The sequence below is a fragment of the Pinus tabuliformis genome, chromosome Q (genome assembly GCF_031772625.1).
Source record: "Pinus tabuliformis cultivar Carrire ecotype Pingquan chromosome Q, CPIR1, whole genome shotgun sequence".
NCBI lineage: Eukaryota > Viridiplantae > Streptophyta > Pinopsida > Pinales > Pinaceae > Pinus > Pinus tabuliformis.
This window is the reverse complement of record NC_142296.1, coordinates 515634084-515652780: the sequence shown is the minus strand read 5'-3', so window position 1 is coordinate 515652780 and position 18697 is coordinate 515634084. Positions and strand designations below refer to the sequence as shown.

The window sequence follows — 18697 nt, the reverse complement described above, 5'->3', positions numbered from 1 at the left end:
AAGCCTCCAGACGCCCCAGCGACATCCACTGCAGCTGTGAGACTTCCTGGCCAGGCTTTTGTGGCAATTCTTTCCAAAGCGATTGAATTGCATTTGGTTTCTTGCAAGAATAGGATTTATGGTCTTTCTTGCATTATCATATTTTTGAGTAATCTACCTTTCCCTGGGCCATTGAGCCCTTTGATATTCCATGATATTAACTTCATTGGGAAGTGTTGTGGAGGGAGTTATAGTACTTTATAAGCTTGGAGTACTTGCCTGACTCCACTAACATTTCTCCTATTCAGATTGTTCGTTGGAGATTTGTTTTCCTTCCACGTTTTTTGTTATCTTTGGTAATATGTTTCCCATCCCAAAGGCTGCCAGTCTGAATACCTAGTGATTTTTGCCTTTGTGCCCTTGAGAGGATCACCTCCAGATTCTCTAGTTGCCGTTCTGGAATTTTGTCATAATTTTTTGTTTTACATGCCTGCTCTAGGCCTAGAATGTCTAGATCCCTAATATCTATACTTTCTGGTTCCTCTTCCATGTGTTGAGATTCATTTAATTCTTCAGTTGTTTCTGTTGCTATTCTGGACTTAGATTGTATATTGTCTACCTCCATTCCTTGAATATTCCATGCTGGGACTTTATGCTTAGCTGAGGGGAAAGAATCCTTGAGCAGTGGATCTTCTTGGAGTGTTTTGGAGTCTTCGTGAGCAGATTGCTTTTCCTTCTTTGCCCCCCTCTCCGGGGAAGCGAGATTTTCAGAGTTAAGATCATTTTGTCGGGCCAATGCTTCAAAGCTGTTACTCGTGGAAGGTTTGGAAGAGCTGGCTTGAGGCATCTCAGGATTTGAAGCCGGTTTCTTGTGACTTTTCCTACGACTGGCTACTTTAGTGAAGCCATCAGACTCAGGCTTATCTGGTGCAGATGGGGATGAGGGTTTTTGATTTAAAGGACAGTCCCTAAATAAGTGACCCAGGGCATGACATCTTCTGCATCTAAACGGTACATGTTCATAGTCAATTAACTAAACCCATTCAACATCATCATGGAATATACTTACCGCATCTGGAAGTGCCCTGCTAAGGTGCATGTAGACACAAATTCGTGCGTAAGAGGTGTATCTTCGGAGTTTTGTTTCCTCTACAGCTTTGATGAATTCGCCCAGTACATTCCCAATTTCTTGAAGAGAAGCTTCTTCCCAGTATTCCATGGGCAGAGAGTAGAGACGGATCCAGACTGGAGCCCAGCTGAGGTCCTCTTTATCAGGGTTGAAACGCTCTACCCATCCCCTGAGATACAGGCTTTCAGCATTGAAAAAATACGGCTCTCTATCTAGAACCCTGTTCCGGTCCTCTAAGCAGTTAAAAATGGTTGTGAAGAACCCTTTAGGTCCCAACTGCAGGGTGATGTGTCCTTTTGGGTTCCATTTAGCTGCTATCCAACCACGCAATGCTTTCTCAGTCGGCCATAGTCCTATGAACTTGCCTATCAGTGCATGGTCCCTCATATACTGTATCTGAGCATTGATTCGGTGACTTGGGAGTTCTACCTTCGGACGTTCTATTACCACTGGCTTGCATGTGGTTGAGGTGACTTTGGGATGTTCTTTATCATCTTTTTTGGCTTGTTGTGAGTTCAGATCTATGCTATCCTCATTTTGATCCTATGGTTTGTCGGCATCCCCATTCTTTTGTCGCTCTTCATTTTCATTGGGGGAGGCGCTGCGCCCTCCCCCTGTGGGGGATTCATGATGTTCGAGACTGCTCTGTTGGTGTCGTATGGATGTATTGCTGTCGTTGCGGGCAGGTCTGCAGATGCCTGAAAAGGTCTGCCGTTGCAGAAACCCTAAGACACTAAGCCGCTCTCCAGGTGCATTCCTAACAATTCTTTATCTCAGTTATGTTTAAAGGTGTCAAGCCTATCATGAGTTAACAATTGAGTGTTCTCCCAATAAGTTATTACAAATGTATCGGCTCCCAATTGAGCCTTTAATGAGGTTGCTACCTTTTTCCCCAATGGCCTTGACGATTAGGGAAGGAACTTGATCTCAACATGATAAGAAGAGAAGGGAAGACCAAGAGAAAAGGTGGGGAGACAAATAGAAATAAGAGACAATAGGGTGAGAGGGGACAAGTTCGATCGCCCACTCAGAAGTGATAGTAAGTCTAGTAAGGGGAGGGGACAAGGAGACTTTGTAGGAGAGCAAAGAGAGATCTGGGTATCAGGAAGGTGCCAAGACAACAAACGAGGCAGGTGAGAAAAGGGTTCCTCTCTAGCCTCTCCTTTGAAGGAACCCCTACACAAAAAGACAATAACAAGGAATATCGAAAAAAACTAGAAAAGAAAAGAGAACAAGTGCCAACCACAAATGAGAAAACATGCCAGAGAGTTGCGGTTCTTAAAGTCGATGAACTCAAAACTGGAAGCCACTACCATTATAATGTGGTCGTTTAAAAGAGTGGAAGTACAATTATGCTTTGGAGCAAGAGAAAGGAACCATAACTCAAACATTAAGCATGTCAAGTATGAAAAGATCAATATTAGGATATGCATGTACCATGGTATCATCAAAACACCAAGTGTGAAGATCATAACACCAAGTATGAAGATCGTCTACTCGAAAGAGGTCACAAGTGATCGACAATTAACATATATGCATGGGTTGTTGGGAAATTATAGTTTGAATATTAGTTATGAAAACAGATTTTATATAGTTTATGAAAATCATACATAGAGGCCAATATCTCTTGGAGAGCCAAAATTCTTATTGCTCAGTTAAGGACTAATTCTCATAAACTCCATTGTGAAACAAGGCGTTGGAAAAGGCCAAAGGAAGTGTGGGAGGAAAGAGTGCATTTTTTTTCTTCTTCTGGAAAAGTGGAAACATAAAAACATTTCATTTTAGAATGTGAGGCCTTCAAAGACAACAGAGAAAGTTATGCACATACGCTGGCAGCTAGCTCTTGGGATAATCTATTTAGTGAGGGGTTTGTCGAGAAGCTGGGAGCATTTATTTTGAAGCTTCACAGAAAAAGGGCCAAATACATCAAGCAAATGAAGAAACAATCTGTTCCATGGGCTATCTTTAGCCTCATAAACGTTAAAATAATTTACTTATTTCTTCATATTTAATTAATTAAATTTATTATTTAAAATTCATTTTATACTTTATTTTCTCACTTATAATATGTTAAATATATTACTCAATACACTTAATGGGTAATTTTTTTGGTTATATTTTAATACTTTATAAATATGGTACACATGTTTCTTTGTTTTGTTTTATTTTTATTTTTGATTTAATTTTAATTTTAAATTGGATTTTCGATTTTTTATTATTAAAAAATAATACAAGTTTGAAAAAGCGTTGAAAAATATGAAAACCCAAAGAATAAAAGCATTCCAGTCATTTTGTATGATGAATGTGGATAAAATTTGGATCACAGATTGCCTAAGTTTAAGAGATTTCATATCCAAGCATTTCGAGAGATCAGTTTTGGAGAAATGAGCGCTAAGCATTTGATAAATCAATTTCCAGACTTGGTAATTGAAGGGTCTTTCCGACTATAGAATTTCTACCAATCTCTGAGTAATTGAAACTAATCGAGGGAAGCTCTTTTGGGTATGCTCAGAATGGCCGCTTGCAGCAGTGTGGCTCTTCTGAGATCAAACCACATGCCCATGTTGTCGTATCCTTCAATTCCCACAAATGTCCGGACCCTGAGGATGTTGTGTATCCTTCCTTTGCGGGTTAGACCCCCAGGGAATGTTGTCTGCAGAGTATTTTGCATGAATTCCGACTCCAAGTCTAGTGGTAAAATGTCGGCGAGGTTAGTACAGATGCAGCAAGTTCTACAGGAAGCGGAGGGCCGGGCTGCCAATGTCAACGAGCCCATCCCCAAAATTACTATAGGTGCTTTTCTCATTCACTCCACCCTATAATTTTGAAAAAATATATAAGTGTATGTTCTTGAGTACTGAGAAATGTCAGACAATATTGCCTGTACAAATGGTAAATACCAAGTATTATATGCATCTTTTTATTTATTTTGAAATTAATCCGTCGTTTGAATCTCTGAAATGAAAGTCTTTTAATCGTCACCATTGTAGAACCCTTGCCAGAGCCCCGAGCATGCAGCCTGTGCGGACTTCCCACTCCACAGCGAGAACGCAGATGCCTAAAAACCATGGAATTACGTTTGAGCGCCTTCACTTTCTCAAATCAAAATAAAAAGCTAGAATTCAAATATGATTATAAAGCATTCTTATGTGCCCTTCGGAGCATACACTTCTTTGTCTTTCGATATTTATTTTGCTTTTCCTGAAAGTTGAGTCCAATATTACAAGCAAAACCTCACATCACTGCACTTTCCCATTCCACCCAACCGACAGCATTTCTACTGGGCATTGTTAGGGTAGTTAGGTAAACTTGACTTATTCATAGAGTCAATTTACTGTTGGTAGTTTATGGGTTCAAGCACTTTCCCATTCCACCCAAGCAACAGCATTTCTACTGGGCATTGTTAGGGTATTTAGGTAAACTTGACTTATTCATAGAGTCAATTTACTGTTGGTAGTTTATGGGTTCAAGGTTTTTTGTAATCCATGGTATTCTTGTAATGTAGCCTATTTAAGGGCAGGTGACTATTGTAATTCGTCTTTTGGGCCATGGAATAATAGATGTGTTATTTGGTGCATGGTTTCAAAGATATACACAACATTAATCAATGAGAAAGCACAAAGTAAACACAATATGAATATAATACATAGTGAACATTTATTTACATGAAATAACCACATTGACGGGTTGTAGGCATCAAACATTTCACTCTCCAAATCTCTTAGTAGCATTTCACCCTCGAGTTGAGGCTATAAATGCACAAGGATGGTTGTTGAGGCTGACTCTAATAACTTACAGATAGTGAAGTTCTCATTCTATTACATTTTGTTCAATCACTCACACAACAATCTTAACTTACCAACTCTTTCCAAGTTTCCCCTTAAGCCTGCACAACCCAAAGAAAGGAATCATGTTTCTAAAATGCAGTCCCTTAGGCTATTCCACTTCTTTCCAGGGCTCTAGTCCAGTTTGGTTAGTAAATTTCAATGTTGCAAGCTCTAGAAATTTTTAGCTATTGATAGTTTTTTTCAAAATGCCAGTGCATCCATACATTAAGGCATCTTCCCATCATTGGAAAATAACTAGCCTTTTCCTACAATCAACTGCCAATATCTCTTCTACAATAGAATTCTACACTTCTCTCGAAGAAGCAAAAGCCAAAATGAATAAGAAAGAAGAATGACAAACCCACCAACCATAAAAAATATGGTTAATATATGAATGCTCACAATATGCCATGTGGCTTCCCCAAGAAGCTCATGTGACTCCTTTTCCGAACTAATTTGAATAAGAGTTAAATAAAATATATAATTTTGATGTAGCCTCTCTATCTACCACCTCCCTCCCCGCTTTTGTGGAATCATAGTCCTCTATGACTCTTGTCCTTGATTATCTGTAGTTAGTGATGTATTTTTATTGTTAATATTTAGCAACTATTACATTGCTAGGCTCTCCACCCTTTCATCATGCATCAACATACATTATTAATTTGGGATCAAAATTGGGGTATTACATCCTCCTCCCCTCCCCATTTTGGCATAGTCTTCGGTACACATCACTTGCAAGTGTACATATATACAAAATTTTATTAAAAATTTAAAAATAACTATGGGTGTTCCTTGCACATTGCATCTTTCAGCACCCATGCCACATCTTTCAGCTCCCAAGCCACTTCTTTAGGGCTGTAGCATGTCCATTGGACCTTTACCTGCCCTATGGATTTGGTTTGGAGCCCCATGACCTTCTTGTCCAATATACACACTCACTGTACCTGAAAGTCTCCTTTTGGCTTCACTAGAATCAAAATCCAACCAAAAAAAAAGTTATGATCGTTCACCTATTTTTTTAGCAAAGACACATGAAATACATCATGCACATTCATGGAAGCATGCAATGCAAGCATCTTTGCAATAGATCTTATTCTATCCAATTTTTCAAAGGGATCACAGAATTTCGCTGCCAGCTTGGTATAATTGCTTGTCTTTAATGAACTTTTCTTAGGCTTCTCTTTCAAAATTACATGCTATCCCACCTTAACTTCTCTATTTGTCATGTTTTTATCTGCATAACTCTTCTGCTTGTCTAGTGCATCCTTTAAATTCTACTTAATTTTATGTATTGTCCCCGATTTTTGATTTACTATTCGAGGAGGCTAGCATAGGCTCTAAGGTTGTGCCAACAATCTTAAGAGAGATGAGTGAAGAGCGACTTTGGGAGGCAAGGTGGGGACCACCGAGGAGGTAATACACACCAAGAGGGGAAAATCGAACTCCTAGTGGAATGTGGGGGCCACCAAAGGAGGCAATTCGAGCCTCAAGGAAGGGTAGTGGATTGTGGCGGCCACCAAGGGGAGACAAAGGGCCCATGACTATATAAGGTAGCAAGGAAGCATTTCTTGATATCTTTTGACTATCAAACTTCAAAAATTCGACCTCTTGAAGTTGTTTAGCGCAGGAGTTGGAGCGTTGTTCAACATAGGGATTTCAGGCGAAATTCCACCCATTCTTCGGAGAACTTCGAGTGTCTTCCTAGTTGGGACTTAGTGGAGTCCACTTCTAGGCTCCTACAGGGCTATCTTGTAGCTGGACTTCTAGTTCTGCAGACTTCTTGGGCGCAAAGGTAGTTTGTGTGGCATATTTTGGGTCAACTATAGTGGGTTGGATGAGTTGGCTAATTGTAGGAGAATTTTCCCATTTGGTGCTAAAGTTTTGGTGGTGATTTAGCAGAGCTAGAGTGAGGAATTTCTATGGGTCGAATTTATGCTTTTCGGCCAATGCGCAGGGGTTCTGGGCAGAGTCTGTGTAGGTGTAGGAGAAGAGTAGTTTTGGAGGGCCAAGGGCTAAAGGGACTTGGATTTCTGGAGATAGTTCCCCAATGCAGCATTGGAGATCTCTTCAATGGATAATTTGGGGCATTTCATGAGTAGTGTTTCCTAGCAATGTGCACAGCTAGCCAGAGAGCCACTCGCTCCACTTGGAGGGCTTATTCATCACCCAAAATCAACCCAAACCCTCTTTGGGTTTTTGTGGGTATTTGGAGAAGAGTCTGTGGCTGAAGTTTCAAATTTTTTTGAGCAATATATAGAGTAGTATCTTCAGATCTAGTTGGAAGCTAATAACAAAATTTCTGAGCAATGCATATTTCTTGTTTGAGGCCATTTCCATATCTGGGTTTGGGACTTATCACTCGGGTTTTGCATAGCTTGCATAACAAGCCCAAGTTCTATCATTCTTACTCATTTATGTGCCCAAACTTCCATCATTAATAAAATGGCTCAGTTGTTTTGTTATATTTCATTAGTGTTTTGATTTGTGCACTTGGTTTTAATTTATCATTGTTGTTCTTAGTTCATTGTTCTATTATTTACTGTTAATTTCCACTTAGGAATATTACATTTTAACTATTTGCTCTTCCATTTCTTTGAGCAATTTTAGATCAAGTACTACTTTGTCTGTAGGTTATCCCAACTCACTAAAGTATTGCATTTTTTGCTATATAGCGCTCAAAATGGGCTAACTTTCAATGATATCCATTATTGTAGGAAAATTCAATAAAATGTGAATAATCCTTCCTCTTAGATGGCTTATCAATACATACATTCTTAACATGTCCTCAATCACTTGGATGAATCTTTGTTAATATTAGGTATGTTCTATGCTTAGAGCAATTTATTTCAATTTTCATTGTTAGCTCAATATCTTTTCCAGATTAGCAATCACATCAGCATTAAAGTAAACTGCAAATAGAACATAAACATAAATCCCAAAAGACAAGCCAAGACAAGAGGACACAAGATGTGGCATTAGCCAGCAACAAACCCCAATGTGGGGAAACCCTAGATCAATTCTTCTTATATGTTCTTCAATAGTTCAACAGAGAGAGAGAGAGAGAGAGAGATAGTATGTTTACAACAGAAGTCAACACTTTGACATATCTAGATAAGAGCATAGATCATCTCTAAGAAGATGATACATGAGATCAGTTGAAGACATGCTGTGTCAACTGATTCTCCAAGGTGACTCCTTCACCTATCTTTGTGCTGCATTTCGTCATCATGCTACACCTTGCCGCGCTGCACTATGTTGCACCCATCATCACTATGCTGCATCTCATCATGCTTCATTAATCATGACTGTACCCATCACTATACTGCATTATGTGCCACTGTTGCACCATGTTTCCATACTGACCTATGTGTTGGCTGCACCTTGCTTGCTTGTTGTCCCTAGCATGCTTGCTGTTGCATGCTAGCTGTCCCTTGCATGCTAGATGTAACATTGCATGCTTGGTGTATTTGCTGCTAAGTACCATACAACTGTCCCAATGTTTAGTTAGTTGTCCCTTGCATGCTTCTCTCCTTCGGAGACAGATGCTCCGACAGTTCCCCGCAGTTCCATCTGTTTCGGCTGTTCCCGACAGTTCTGGTTGTTCTCGGCAGTTTTGGTTGTTCCCGGCAGTTCCGACTGTTCCCGACAGTTTCGGCAGTTCCTGACAGTTCCTGACAGTTTTGGCAGTTCTCGATAGTGTCCGGCAGTTCCGACAGTTTCTGGCAGTTTCCGACAGTTCCAGCTGTTGCCGACAGTTCCAGCAATTCCGACTGTTCCGACTGTTCTAGCAGTTCCCGATAGTTCTGACAGTTTCGGCAGTTCTGATAGTTCCGGCAGTTCTGATAGTTCCAACAGTTCTGGCTGTTCCCGGTAGTTCCTGAAAGTTTTGGTAGTTCCAGCAGTTCTCTATAGTTCCCGGCAGTTCCGAAAGTTCCGTCTGTATCCTGCAGTTCCTGATTGTTCCGGCAATTCCAGTAGTTCCCGACAGTTCCGACAGTTCTCGGCAGTTCCGGCTTCTGCCCTCTAGATTAGGGTAGCGTTATCCCTTAGGATCTCTCCTCTATTAAACCCCAAAGACAAGTAGAGAGGAAGAGATCCCAAGTGTGTTGAAAATGACTTGAAGGCTACCTCTATTTATACTAAAACGTTGAGCACAAGTGGGGTTTATATGCTTGCTGGTCGACCTTGACGAATTGTCCCATAACACAAATAAATTCATATCTCCATGAATACTTATCGGAATCGGATGATCTTTAGATCAATCCTACACCTCTCGATGAGAGGGATCCAAGAAAAATATCAGCTTCCATTAATAAGATGACCCACATGGAGTTTGGCCCTAGTTTCTAATTTTAACACTCCCTCTCAACTAGGGAGAACTCCATCCGCTGATCCATATGTTCGACTGTACTATCTCTGCCATTAGTGCCCTGTACTGCTCTGCTGAACCATTAAGAAGAAGAATTGATCGAGAATGTCTCATACCATTCTTTACTGACCCGAAGTCAATTTCATCTGAAGAGAGTGGTCACATCACTCTTACTGACCCGAAGTCAGTTTTATTGATCCCAGACCAATATCACAAGAGAGTGCCTCAAACCACTCATATTGATCCCAGATCAATGGAGGTCATCCTAGCATAGGGAGTACGGTAGATACAACGATGCGTCCATCGATAGTACTACTATGGTCCCTAACCCCATTTCCCTGCTCATTGATCAGATGAGAGGTGCTTCCCATGAGTCCCAGACTGCATGGGTAGGATGCCTCGACAGGAGAACTAATCATCCTGTCCACAGGAGAACGAATCATCCCGCTCCACAATCGCCACGGGAGAATTAATCATCCTGTTTCATAGTTGCCACGGGTGAACTAATCATCCTGGCCCACAAGAGAACTAGTCATCCTGTTCCACAGTTGCCACAGGAGAACTAATCATCTTGGCCCACAGGAGAACTAATCATTCTGTTCCATAGTTGCCACGAGAGAACTAATCATCCCGGCCCACAGGAGAACTGTTAAATTGGCAACTAGGGCCAAACTCCATGTGGGTCGGCTTATTTATGGCCGCTGATATTTTTATTGGATCCCTCTTGTCGAGAGGTGTAGGATTGATCCAAAGATCATCCGATTCCGATAAATATTTATGGAGATATGAATTTATTTTGTTTATGTAGTTATTATCAAGCCGACCAGCTCTTATGTAGGCTCTAGAAGCCCAAACGTCATGTCTATTCAAACTATACGTTTTTGGTATAAATAGATGAGGATTTGATGTCATTAGAGAACACCTCTTCAAGTGTAGCCTCTTCCTCTCCACGTTTGGGTTTTTGGAGAAAGAGAGAGACACCAAAAAGAGTGATACGCTGGTCTCCAAGACGCAGATGAAAGAAGAGGCTCCCAGCCACGTGAAGCTCTAAATCACCGTAATGAACTACAGACATATGCAGCCCTAAACGCAAGTACCTATACGCTGTCTAAACAATCCTAATAAAAGGTAGCCGCAGTATATGAAGGAAGCCGCAATCATAAAAAAGGGGTAGCCGCAGAGAAAACCGCTGTAGGGTATTGACTGCACCATGGTTTTAGGTGCAGTCATGTTGAGACATTCTCGGCATCCTATAATGTTCTCGGATCTGGCAGCGTAGATCAGGCTCCATGTAGAATGGATCTGGCAGCATAGATCAGAGCGTAGAAGACTCCTTACATGGTTCTTGAATTATACGCAGGGCATAGAGATTAATACGCAGTCATGGAGATGGGGACAGTACGCAGTCATGGTGACACTTAACACATATGCCGCAGATCATAATGATACGCAGATCAAGGAATACATAGATCATGGAGATTCTACGCAGGTCATGATAACAAATACGCAGAAACTTATGTATGCTGTACATGATGACACATACGCAGATCGTAAAGGACTTCATACGCAGATCATGATAACACATACGCAGAAAACTATATATGCTATACATAATAACACATATGCAGAAACTTATGTATGCTGTACATGATGACACATACGCAGATCATAAAGGACTTCATACGCAGATCATGAAAACTATATATGTTGTACATGATAACACATACGCAGAAACTTATGTATGTTGTACATGATGACACATACGCAGATCATAAAGGACTTCATACGCAGATCATGAAAACTATATATGCTGTACATGATGACACATACGTAGATCATAAAGGACTTCATACGCAGATCATGAAAACTATATACGCTGTACATGATATGTAATCTGGGCACATCTAAGAATAGTCTTGATGTGCTATGAAACGTTGAAAAGAAGATCTCGGTATCCTACAGCATGACGTATGGGCAACATGATGAATGAGATCATGTGCATAGACAGCATGAAGCATAATGACGTATGGGCAACATGATGAATGAGATCATGTGCATAGACAACATGAAGCATAATGACGTATGGGCAACATGATGAATGAGATCATGTGCATAGACAGCATGAAGCATAATGACGTATGGGCAACATGATGAATGAGAGCATGTGCATAGGCAGCATGAAGCATAATGACATGGGTAGCATAGTGATCATGAGTAGCATGGTGATGAATGATGCAGCATGATGGTGCTACATGGTAAGGTGCAACTAATGGACGAGATGCAGCACTATGATAGGTGAAGGAGTCACCTTAGAGAATCAGTTGAAGCAATATGTCTTCAACTGATCTCTGCAGATATCAAAAGTCAAACTGTTGACTTCTATTGTAAATGTACTATCTCTCTCTCTCTTTCTCTGTTGAATTTTGAAGAACATAAAAGAAGATTTGATCAAAGGGTTTCCCCACACATTGTGGGGTTTGTCCCTGGCTCGCGCCACATCTTGTGTCCTCTTGTCTTGGCTTGTCTTCTGTGATTTATATTTATGTTCTATCTGCAGTTTACTTTATGCTGATGTGATTGCTAATATGGAAAAGAAATTAAATAAATTGCTCTAGCATAGAACATACCAAAAATTAACAAGAACTAATCATCTTGTTCCACAGTTGCCATGGGGTATCACAGGGAAAGGTTAAACCTGTCATCTTGTATATAGCGCACCACTAGGGGAGGGTGAGTCGCCCTGTGGTCGTATGTTGCTCCAGTAAGTACCCCAAGCCCCCTAGAGCTCCCAGAGCTCAATGCATGCAACATGCAGGACCCTTATAAGAAGGTTTCTCAATGACTCCAAGTCGTGTAGGAAAGTCACAGATTTGACCTTTCCCCGGGGCTTTGACAAAATGTTTGCGACCTGTACATCAGTTTCAATGCAATGGAGCCTCCTCGCTCATCGACTTACCATATCCAGATAAGGCAGTATTTGATGTCTATCTACTGGAGCAATCATCGAATATGGGATTCCTCAATAATCGAATCCCCCCTCTGGTTGTTACAGAGCGTCTCAGTGGTATTCATCATGTGTACAAACAACTCACTTGAGAGCTTCTGCAACCATGTAGCTTCACACAAGATCATACTCGTAGCTATGTATTTGGTCTCGGCGGTGCTTATAGCAACCGACTTCTGCTTCATGCTCATCCATGATATCGAAGCAGAATCCAAAGAGAACTAGCACTGAAAAGTGCTCTAGTGATACTCCACACTGCCTGCCCAGTGAACATTCGAATAATCATGCAGTTTCATATTTCCTGCAGTGTATCTCAATCCATGAGAGATTGTGCCACGAAGATATCTCAGAAGATTCTTGGCACCAATCCAGTGAGGCTCAACCAAATATGAGCTCACCATGCTAACTGCAAAACATATGTCCGGACAGAAGTTCACCAAGAATATCAACGTGAATGAGTTTATGAAACTCAGAGGCATTTCCCAAATCTGGTCCAACATCACTACCATATAACTTCTGAAAGTTAAGATCCTCGAGGTAGTCACAGGCTTGCAGTTTATCATTCCACAGCTGGAATCCAACTCCCTCTTACTTCTGCAAATCAGAGGGTCTGCACCTGTCAGAAATAGGTCGTCCTCTTAAGGTGCCGATATGAGAGGTCTATCATCCACAACCTTCGAGTAATGGTTTGGATCGGTTTCACTCCTAGTGAATCTCAGCTTCATCAGACAATTATCAATCCTCTCATACTACCTTCGGGGTGTTTTGCTTCAAGCCATAGAGGGCTTTCTTCCACCTGTATACATGAGATTCCTGATCATGAATCGCAAACTCCTCGGGTTGTTCCAAACTTGTGGACCTGCTGCATGAGGGGAATGGCCCCCTTGTAAGATTTTCCTTCGGTACATCTCAGACATGTACCTTCATGCTCTTCTTGAATTTAGGCATCCCTATCACCATCTGAGCCACATTGGGTAGGGCCCCATAGGTAGACCTCCAGTGTTATAGATGCGATATGTCAATTGACATGATCCCCAATGGACCATCCTGCAACTTGATACAAATTGCCAACCTTGAACCCATGAGAAAAAGCATCTTTGGAAATTCTATTTTTTAACATGTACCTTTCCATCGATGAATGCCACCCTGAAACCTTTGACTTCCATTTCCGAGATGGACACCGGGTTCTTGTTGCGATTAGGTACATAAAAGAGATTCTTGTAAATGAATAGAGTTACCCTCATTCAATTGAGGGATAACATTCTCTACACCCTTTCCGGGATACGTGGCATCGACTCCAAGTATAATCCCACCCATCTCTACCAAATTAGAGAGTGCACCCTACTATCTGATGAAGTGCCTTGAAGCACTACAATCAATAAGCCAGATTCCCAAAGAATTTGAAGGAGAGGGCCAATACAAGATAATGCTTCTTTATCTTATCAAAAACAACGTTTGATTCTTCATACCTGGGGTTCCTTGCTTTCTTTGAAGAGTCAGCCATTTCCTTGATGATTTGCATTACTTGTCATTCCTTTGATCATTGGAGATGTCCCTAGAATGATTGTTATCTTCATCAAGAGATGCGTCTCTGCCATTTCGGACACTCCTTCGCATAATGGCCGAACTTATTGCAACCAAGGCATCTACCTTTCCTTCCACCCTTAGATCCAGACTTCCCAATGAAGTGATCTTTAGGTAGGCCATCAGAAACTTCCGCTGCGCCATTCTGATAATATTCTCTGCTTTGACTTCACCCTCGGTGAATTTGAAGAGGGATGAAGAATCCACTGATCCTTTTGTCCTTTCCCAACTGTCTTTGGTGATTGCTCTTTCACTCTTGCTTGGGCATTGTCTTCACCTCAGCTCTGATACCATGTTAATTTTAGGTATGTTCTATGCTTAGAGCAATTTATTTCAATTTTCACTGTTAGCTCAATATCTTTTCCAGATTAGCAATCACATCAACATTAAAGTAAACTGCAAATAGAACATAAACATAAATCGCAGAAGACAAGCCAAGACAAGAGGACACAAGATGTGGTGCTAGCCAGGGACAAACCCCAATGTGGGGAAACCCTTGATCAATTCTTCTTATATGTTCTTCAATAGTTCAGTAGAGAGAGAGAGAGATAGTACGTTTACAATAGAAGTCGACACTTTGACTTATATAGATAAGAGCATAGATCATCTCTAAGAAAATGATACATGAGATCAGTTGAAGACATGCTGCTTCAACTAATTCTCCAAGGTGACTCCTCCACCTATTGTTGTGCTGCATTTCATCATCATGCTGCACCTCACTGCGTTGCACCATGCTGCACCCATCATCACTATGCTGCATCTCATCACGCTTCATTAATCATGACTGTACCCATCACTATACTGCATTATGTGCCATTGTTGCACCATGTTTCCATACTGACCTATGTGTTGGCTGCACCTTGCTTGCTTGTTGTCCCTAGCATGCTTGTTGTCCTTAGCATGCTTGCTGTTGCATGCTAGCTGTCCCTTGCATGTTAGCTGTAACATTGCATGCTTGGTGTATTTGCTGCTAAGTACCATACAACTGTCCCAATGTTAGTTAGTTATCCCTTGCATGCTACTCTCCTTCGGAGACAGATGCTATGATAGTTCCCGACAGTTCCGGCTGTTCCTGGCAGTTCCGGCTGTTCTTGGCAGTTCCGATTGTTCCGACTGTTCTCGGCAGTTCCGATAGTTCTCGGCAGTTCCGGCAGTTCCGACTGTTCTCGACAGTTCTGGCAGTTCCAACAGTTCCAACTGTTCCCGCAGTTCCGGTAGTTCCGATAGTTCCCGACAGTTCCGATAGTTCTGGCTGTTCCTGGCAGTTCCAGCAGTTCCCAACAGTTTCGGCGGTTCTGGCTGTTCCCGACAGTTCCTGGCTGTTCTGGCAATTCTGGAAGTTCCCGGCAGTTCCGGCTTCTGCCCTCTAGATTAGGGCAGCGTTATCCCTTAGGATCTCTCCTCTATTAAAACCCAAAGACAAGTAGAGAGGAAGAGATCCCAAGTGTGTTGAAAATGACTTGAAGGCCACCTCTATTTATACTAAAACGTTGAGCACAAGTGGGGTTTATTTGGTTGCTGGCTGACCTTGACGAATTGTCCCATAACACAAATAAATTCATATCTCCATGAATACTTATCGGAATCGGATGATCTTTAGATCAATCCTACACCTCTCGATGAAAGAGATCCAAGAAAAATATCAGCTTCCATTAATAAGATGACCCACATGGAGTTTGGCCCTAGTTGCCAATTTTAACACTCTTGCTATTTGCCCATTTGTCTATGGATGATATGTTGTGCTAAAATTTAGATTTGCACTGTTGTCGCACAGATTGTCACGACAACGCTCAGACCGGGGGCTGTCACTCTGATCCCCGATCTCTCCATTTAAGCCTGTCTCCCGCGGCTAAGGGGGGTAGACCCTATGGGAAAATGAATGACCAACTGTGAAACAGTTGGGTTGGGAGACACGAGGGGAAACAAGCACTTAATTGATTTTGTTAAGTTAATAGACCAGTGCCTTATGATTACTTACTAAATGTTGCAGAAATGTAAACCATGTAGAGCAATCATTTATCATCAAATAACCCGAGCGAAGATTAACTTTTATCAAATGCGAGAAAATGCTTAACGCCTTAATGATATTCCAGCAATTTAAAATTTCGAAAGATAAAGTTCGATACACAACCACTTAATTTTAAACGCTACCCAGATATCACATTCATGATCATTTAAGCATGATAAATATTAACTCCCACATCAAAATTTTAGCTTCAGCAGAAAAGATAAAATGCGATAAATCCCTGAGCCAAGACTGAAAAATATTTCCCAAAATATTTTTATATTTTTCAGATAAAACAGAAGGAGTCGACACTTTCTGAGATGGCTAGGGTTACTGGACGCCTGATCGCCGTCGCCACGCTGCAAGAGAAGGAGGGGGGTGTGTTAGCAGCTAGCCCCTTCAGGAAATCGACTGCAAGGCTGCTGAAATCAAATACTCGGACATGGAGTTGGTTCCGCGGCGGGCCGAATAACAAAGCCCCTGTGGCGGATCGATCCCCGGCGGCAGGTCGACCTTCATACAGGTCACGGACGCATCCACTGTCTCAGGGTTTATCCTCCCAAGTGCCGTCAGAACCCATCAAATCTCGACATGGCGTGGGTGATGCAGCCCGTCTCGGACCAGATCTGCAAACCCACCCTGTTTCGGTTACGCTTAAAGACAACGGGGAAATGTCCAGGTCGGGAACGACCATTCAAACAAAGGATGAACAGAACGACGCGCCATTACCTCCCAGTCGGCCAGATCCAGCAAAGCTAGGGTTCCACAAGATCGATTCACTTCGCAGGGACGCAGATCTGGTTCAGCAAGGGCTCCACAAGACCGACCTAATCCGCACGGATGCAGATCTGGTCCAGATTTTCATCAAATTGATTGAGGGCAAACACTTCTGCATGCGGCTCAGCAAGGCAATGAGCATCCATGCGCTAAAAAAGGAAATACAGGGTCGCCTTGGAACCCCAGCATGACTACAAAACCTCATATACTCAGGGTACAGTATGCAGGACAACAAAACCCTCCAGCACTATGGCATTGCCAAAGATTCAACCATTATCCTAACTCTCCGACTGCGTGGCGGAAGCTCTGGAACCAGCTCTAAAAATACAGGTTCCTTTCGGGATGCAGTAAAAGGGAAGGAAAAAATGAAAAATAAAGCAGCACCACCATCAGAGTTACCAGGACCCTACATTGTTGAACAAAAGCCAGAATCACCAACTCTACAAGTATCTATGCCAGAGGTAACTAGCCTACACACCGATTTATCTAATAATGCAGTTATTTGTAGATTTAACGGTTTCTGGCCAAAATCAGATGCCCTGCACCAATGGATCTTCTCAACATGGACACCTAACTGTGAAATTTACCTATGCCCCAAGGGGTTTTTCATAGTTAGATTTAACACAGAACAAGAAAGAGACAGCATTATCAATCAGGGGCCTTGGTTCTGGGGCAGTGCTGGCCTCTTCACCACCCCCTGGTTCTCTGATTTCGACGCTAATACAATGATAGTCTCAACAATGCCTGTATGGGTAAGGCTACATGGGCTCCCACTACACTTTTGGCATCAAAAAGTGTTAATAGCCATTGGGAATTCCCTAGGGAAATTCCTAAAAATGGATGAAGACAGAGCTATCAGGGGAATATTTACATTTGCCAGAATATGTGTAGAAGTGGACTTGAGTCAAGGGCTACCTGACCACATCACGCTGAACTTCAACAATACTCAATGGATACAACAACTTGACTACGAGAACACAACATTCCGGTGCAGGAGCTGCATGCAAACAGGGCACCTTCAATATGACTGCCCATTTGCTCGAAAGGACCCCAGGAGAACCAAGAAACAACAAAAAAAGCCCAAAGGCTGGCAGCACACCGACCCATTGGAAGAAGAGGACATAAATGTGGAGCCCACAGAGAACCAGACAGAACCAGACTCTCAAATGAGACAGAAACAAACTCAGGAAGTGAATGCCCCAACTACTCATATGGGGCCGCACATTTCAGATCTGCATCAAGAGTTACAAATGGAAGTAAGTGGCATCAAACGAACCCATGGCTCTGAGGGCCCGGAATCAGACAAAGAACTTCAATTGATCCCAATGGAAAACCAGCTAGCTATTATTACACCCACACCTGATTCTGGAGGATGGCGTTGGGTGGAGAAGAAGAAGGGAAGAAAAGTTTAGGCTTGCTGGAACATATTATTTCTCTGTTATTTTATCTCTGTTGGTTCCTGTCATTACAGGAACTGTCATTTGCTAATTTGTGTTATTTCTCTGTTTGCTGCCTGTCATTATAGGAACAACCATCTGCATATGCCTCTTGGCATCTACAAAATGTAATTTTATCAATATGAATAAAATTACGACTTTTTTCTACGGGAAATTTTTTTTCAGATAAAACAAAATTTTGAAACTAAATGAAACTTTTTAAATAAAAAAAAATCTAAATGATATTAAATCTAAACTAGATTAAATGAAAACAATTTCTTTATGCTTTTTTAAAGTTTTATAATTTTTATGAATTTTTTATTGTTATATTTAAAAGAAAAACTTAAAATTTAAATCTAAACTAAAACTAAGCTTATTCCTAAAAAAAGAAAAAGAAAAAGTAGAACCAAAACCCTAACTAAAGGGACTTTTTGTATTTTATATTTTTTATGATTTTAAAATTTTAATTTTAATTTTTTTTTTTTTAATTTTTTAATTTTAATTTTATTTATTTATTTTATTTTTTATGATTTTTAAAACTTTAAACTCAAAATGAAACAAAACTAAAAAATAAAAAATAAAATCTA

The 18697-nt window shown here is 41.2% G+C and overlaps 2 protein-coding genes across 5 annotated transcripts in view; one reads left to right on the top strand and one right to left on the bottom strand.

Moving 5' to 3' along the window:
* Positions 1 to 1012: 1012 nt before the first annotated feature.
* LOC149220428 (uncharacterized) lies at positions 1013 to 1495 on the bottom strand. Its single transcript, XM_089387095.1, has one exon. The coding sequence runs from the start codon at positions 1493 to 1495 to the stop codon at positions 1013 to 1015; it is 483 nt and encodes a 160-aa protein (XP_089243221.1).
* Positions 1496 to 3396: 1901 nt separating this feature from the next.
* LOC149220427 (uncharacterized) overlaps positions 3397 to 18697 on the top strand; it is an 80961-nt gene continuing 65660 nt past the window's right edge. For 2 of the 4 annotated variants that reach the window (XR_016249282.1, XR_016249283.1), the window contains exon 1: positions 3397 to 3901. Coding sequence is in view for 2 of the 4 variants with exons in the window: in XM_089384787.1 (XP_089240913.1) it covers positions 3613 to 3901 (289 nt within the window). In the remaining 2 variants the exon portion in view is untranslated. The remainder of the gene's footprint in view (positions 3902 to 18697) is intronic. The other 2 variants (XM_089384787.1, XM_089384786.1) reach the window with 2 other exon arrangements.

What these genes read in the sequence shown, in the direction of transcription:
- LOC149220428 (XM_089387095.1), bottom strand. Translation starts at nt 1,495, where the DNA reads ATGAGGGACCATGCACTGATAGGCAAGTTCATAGGACTATGGCCGACT.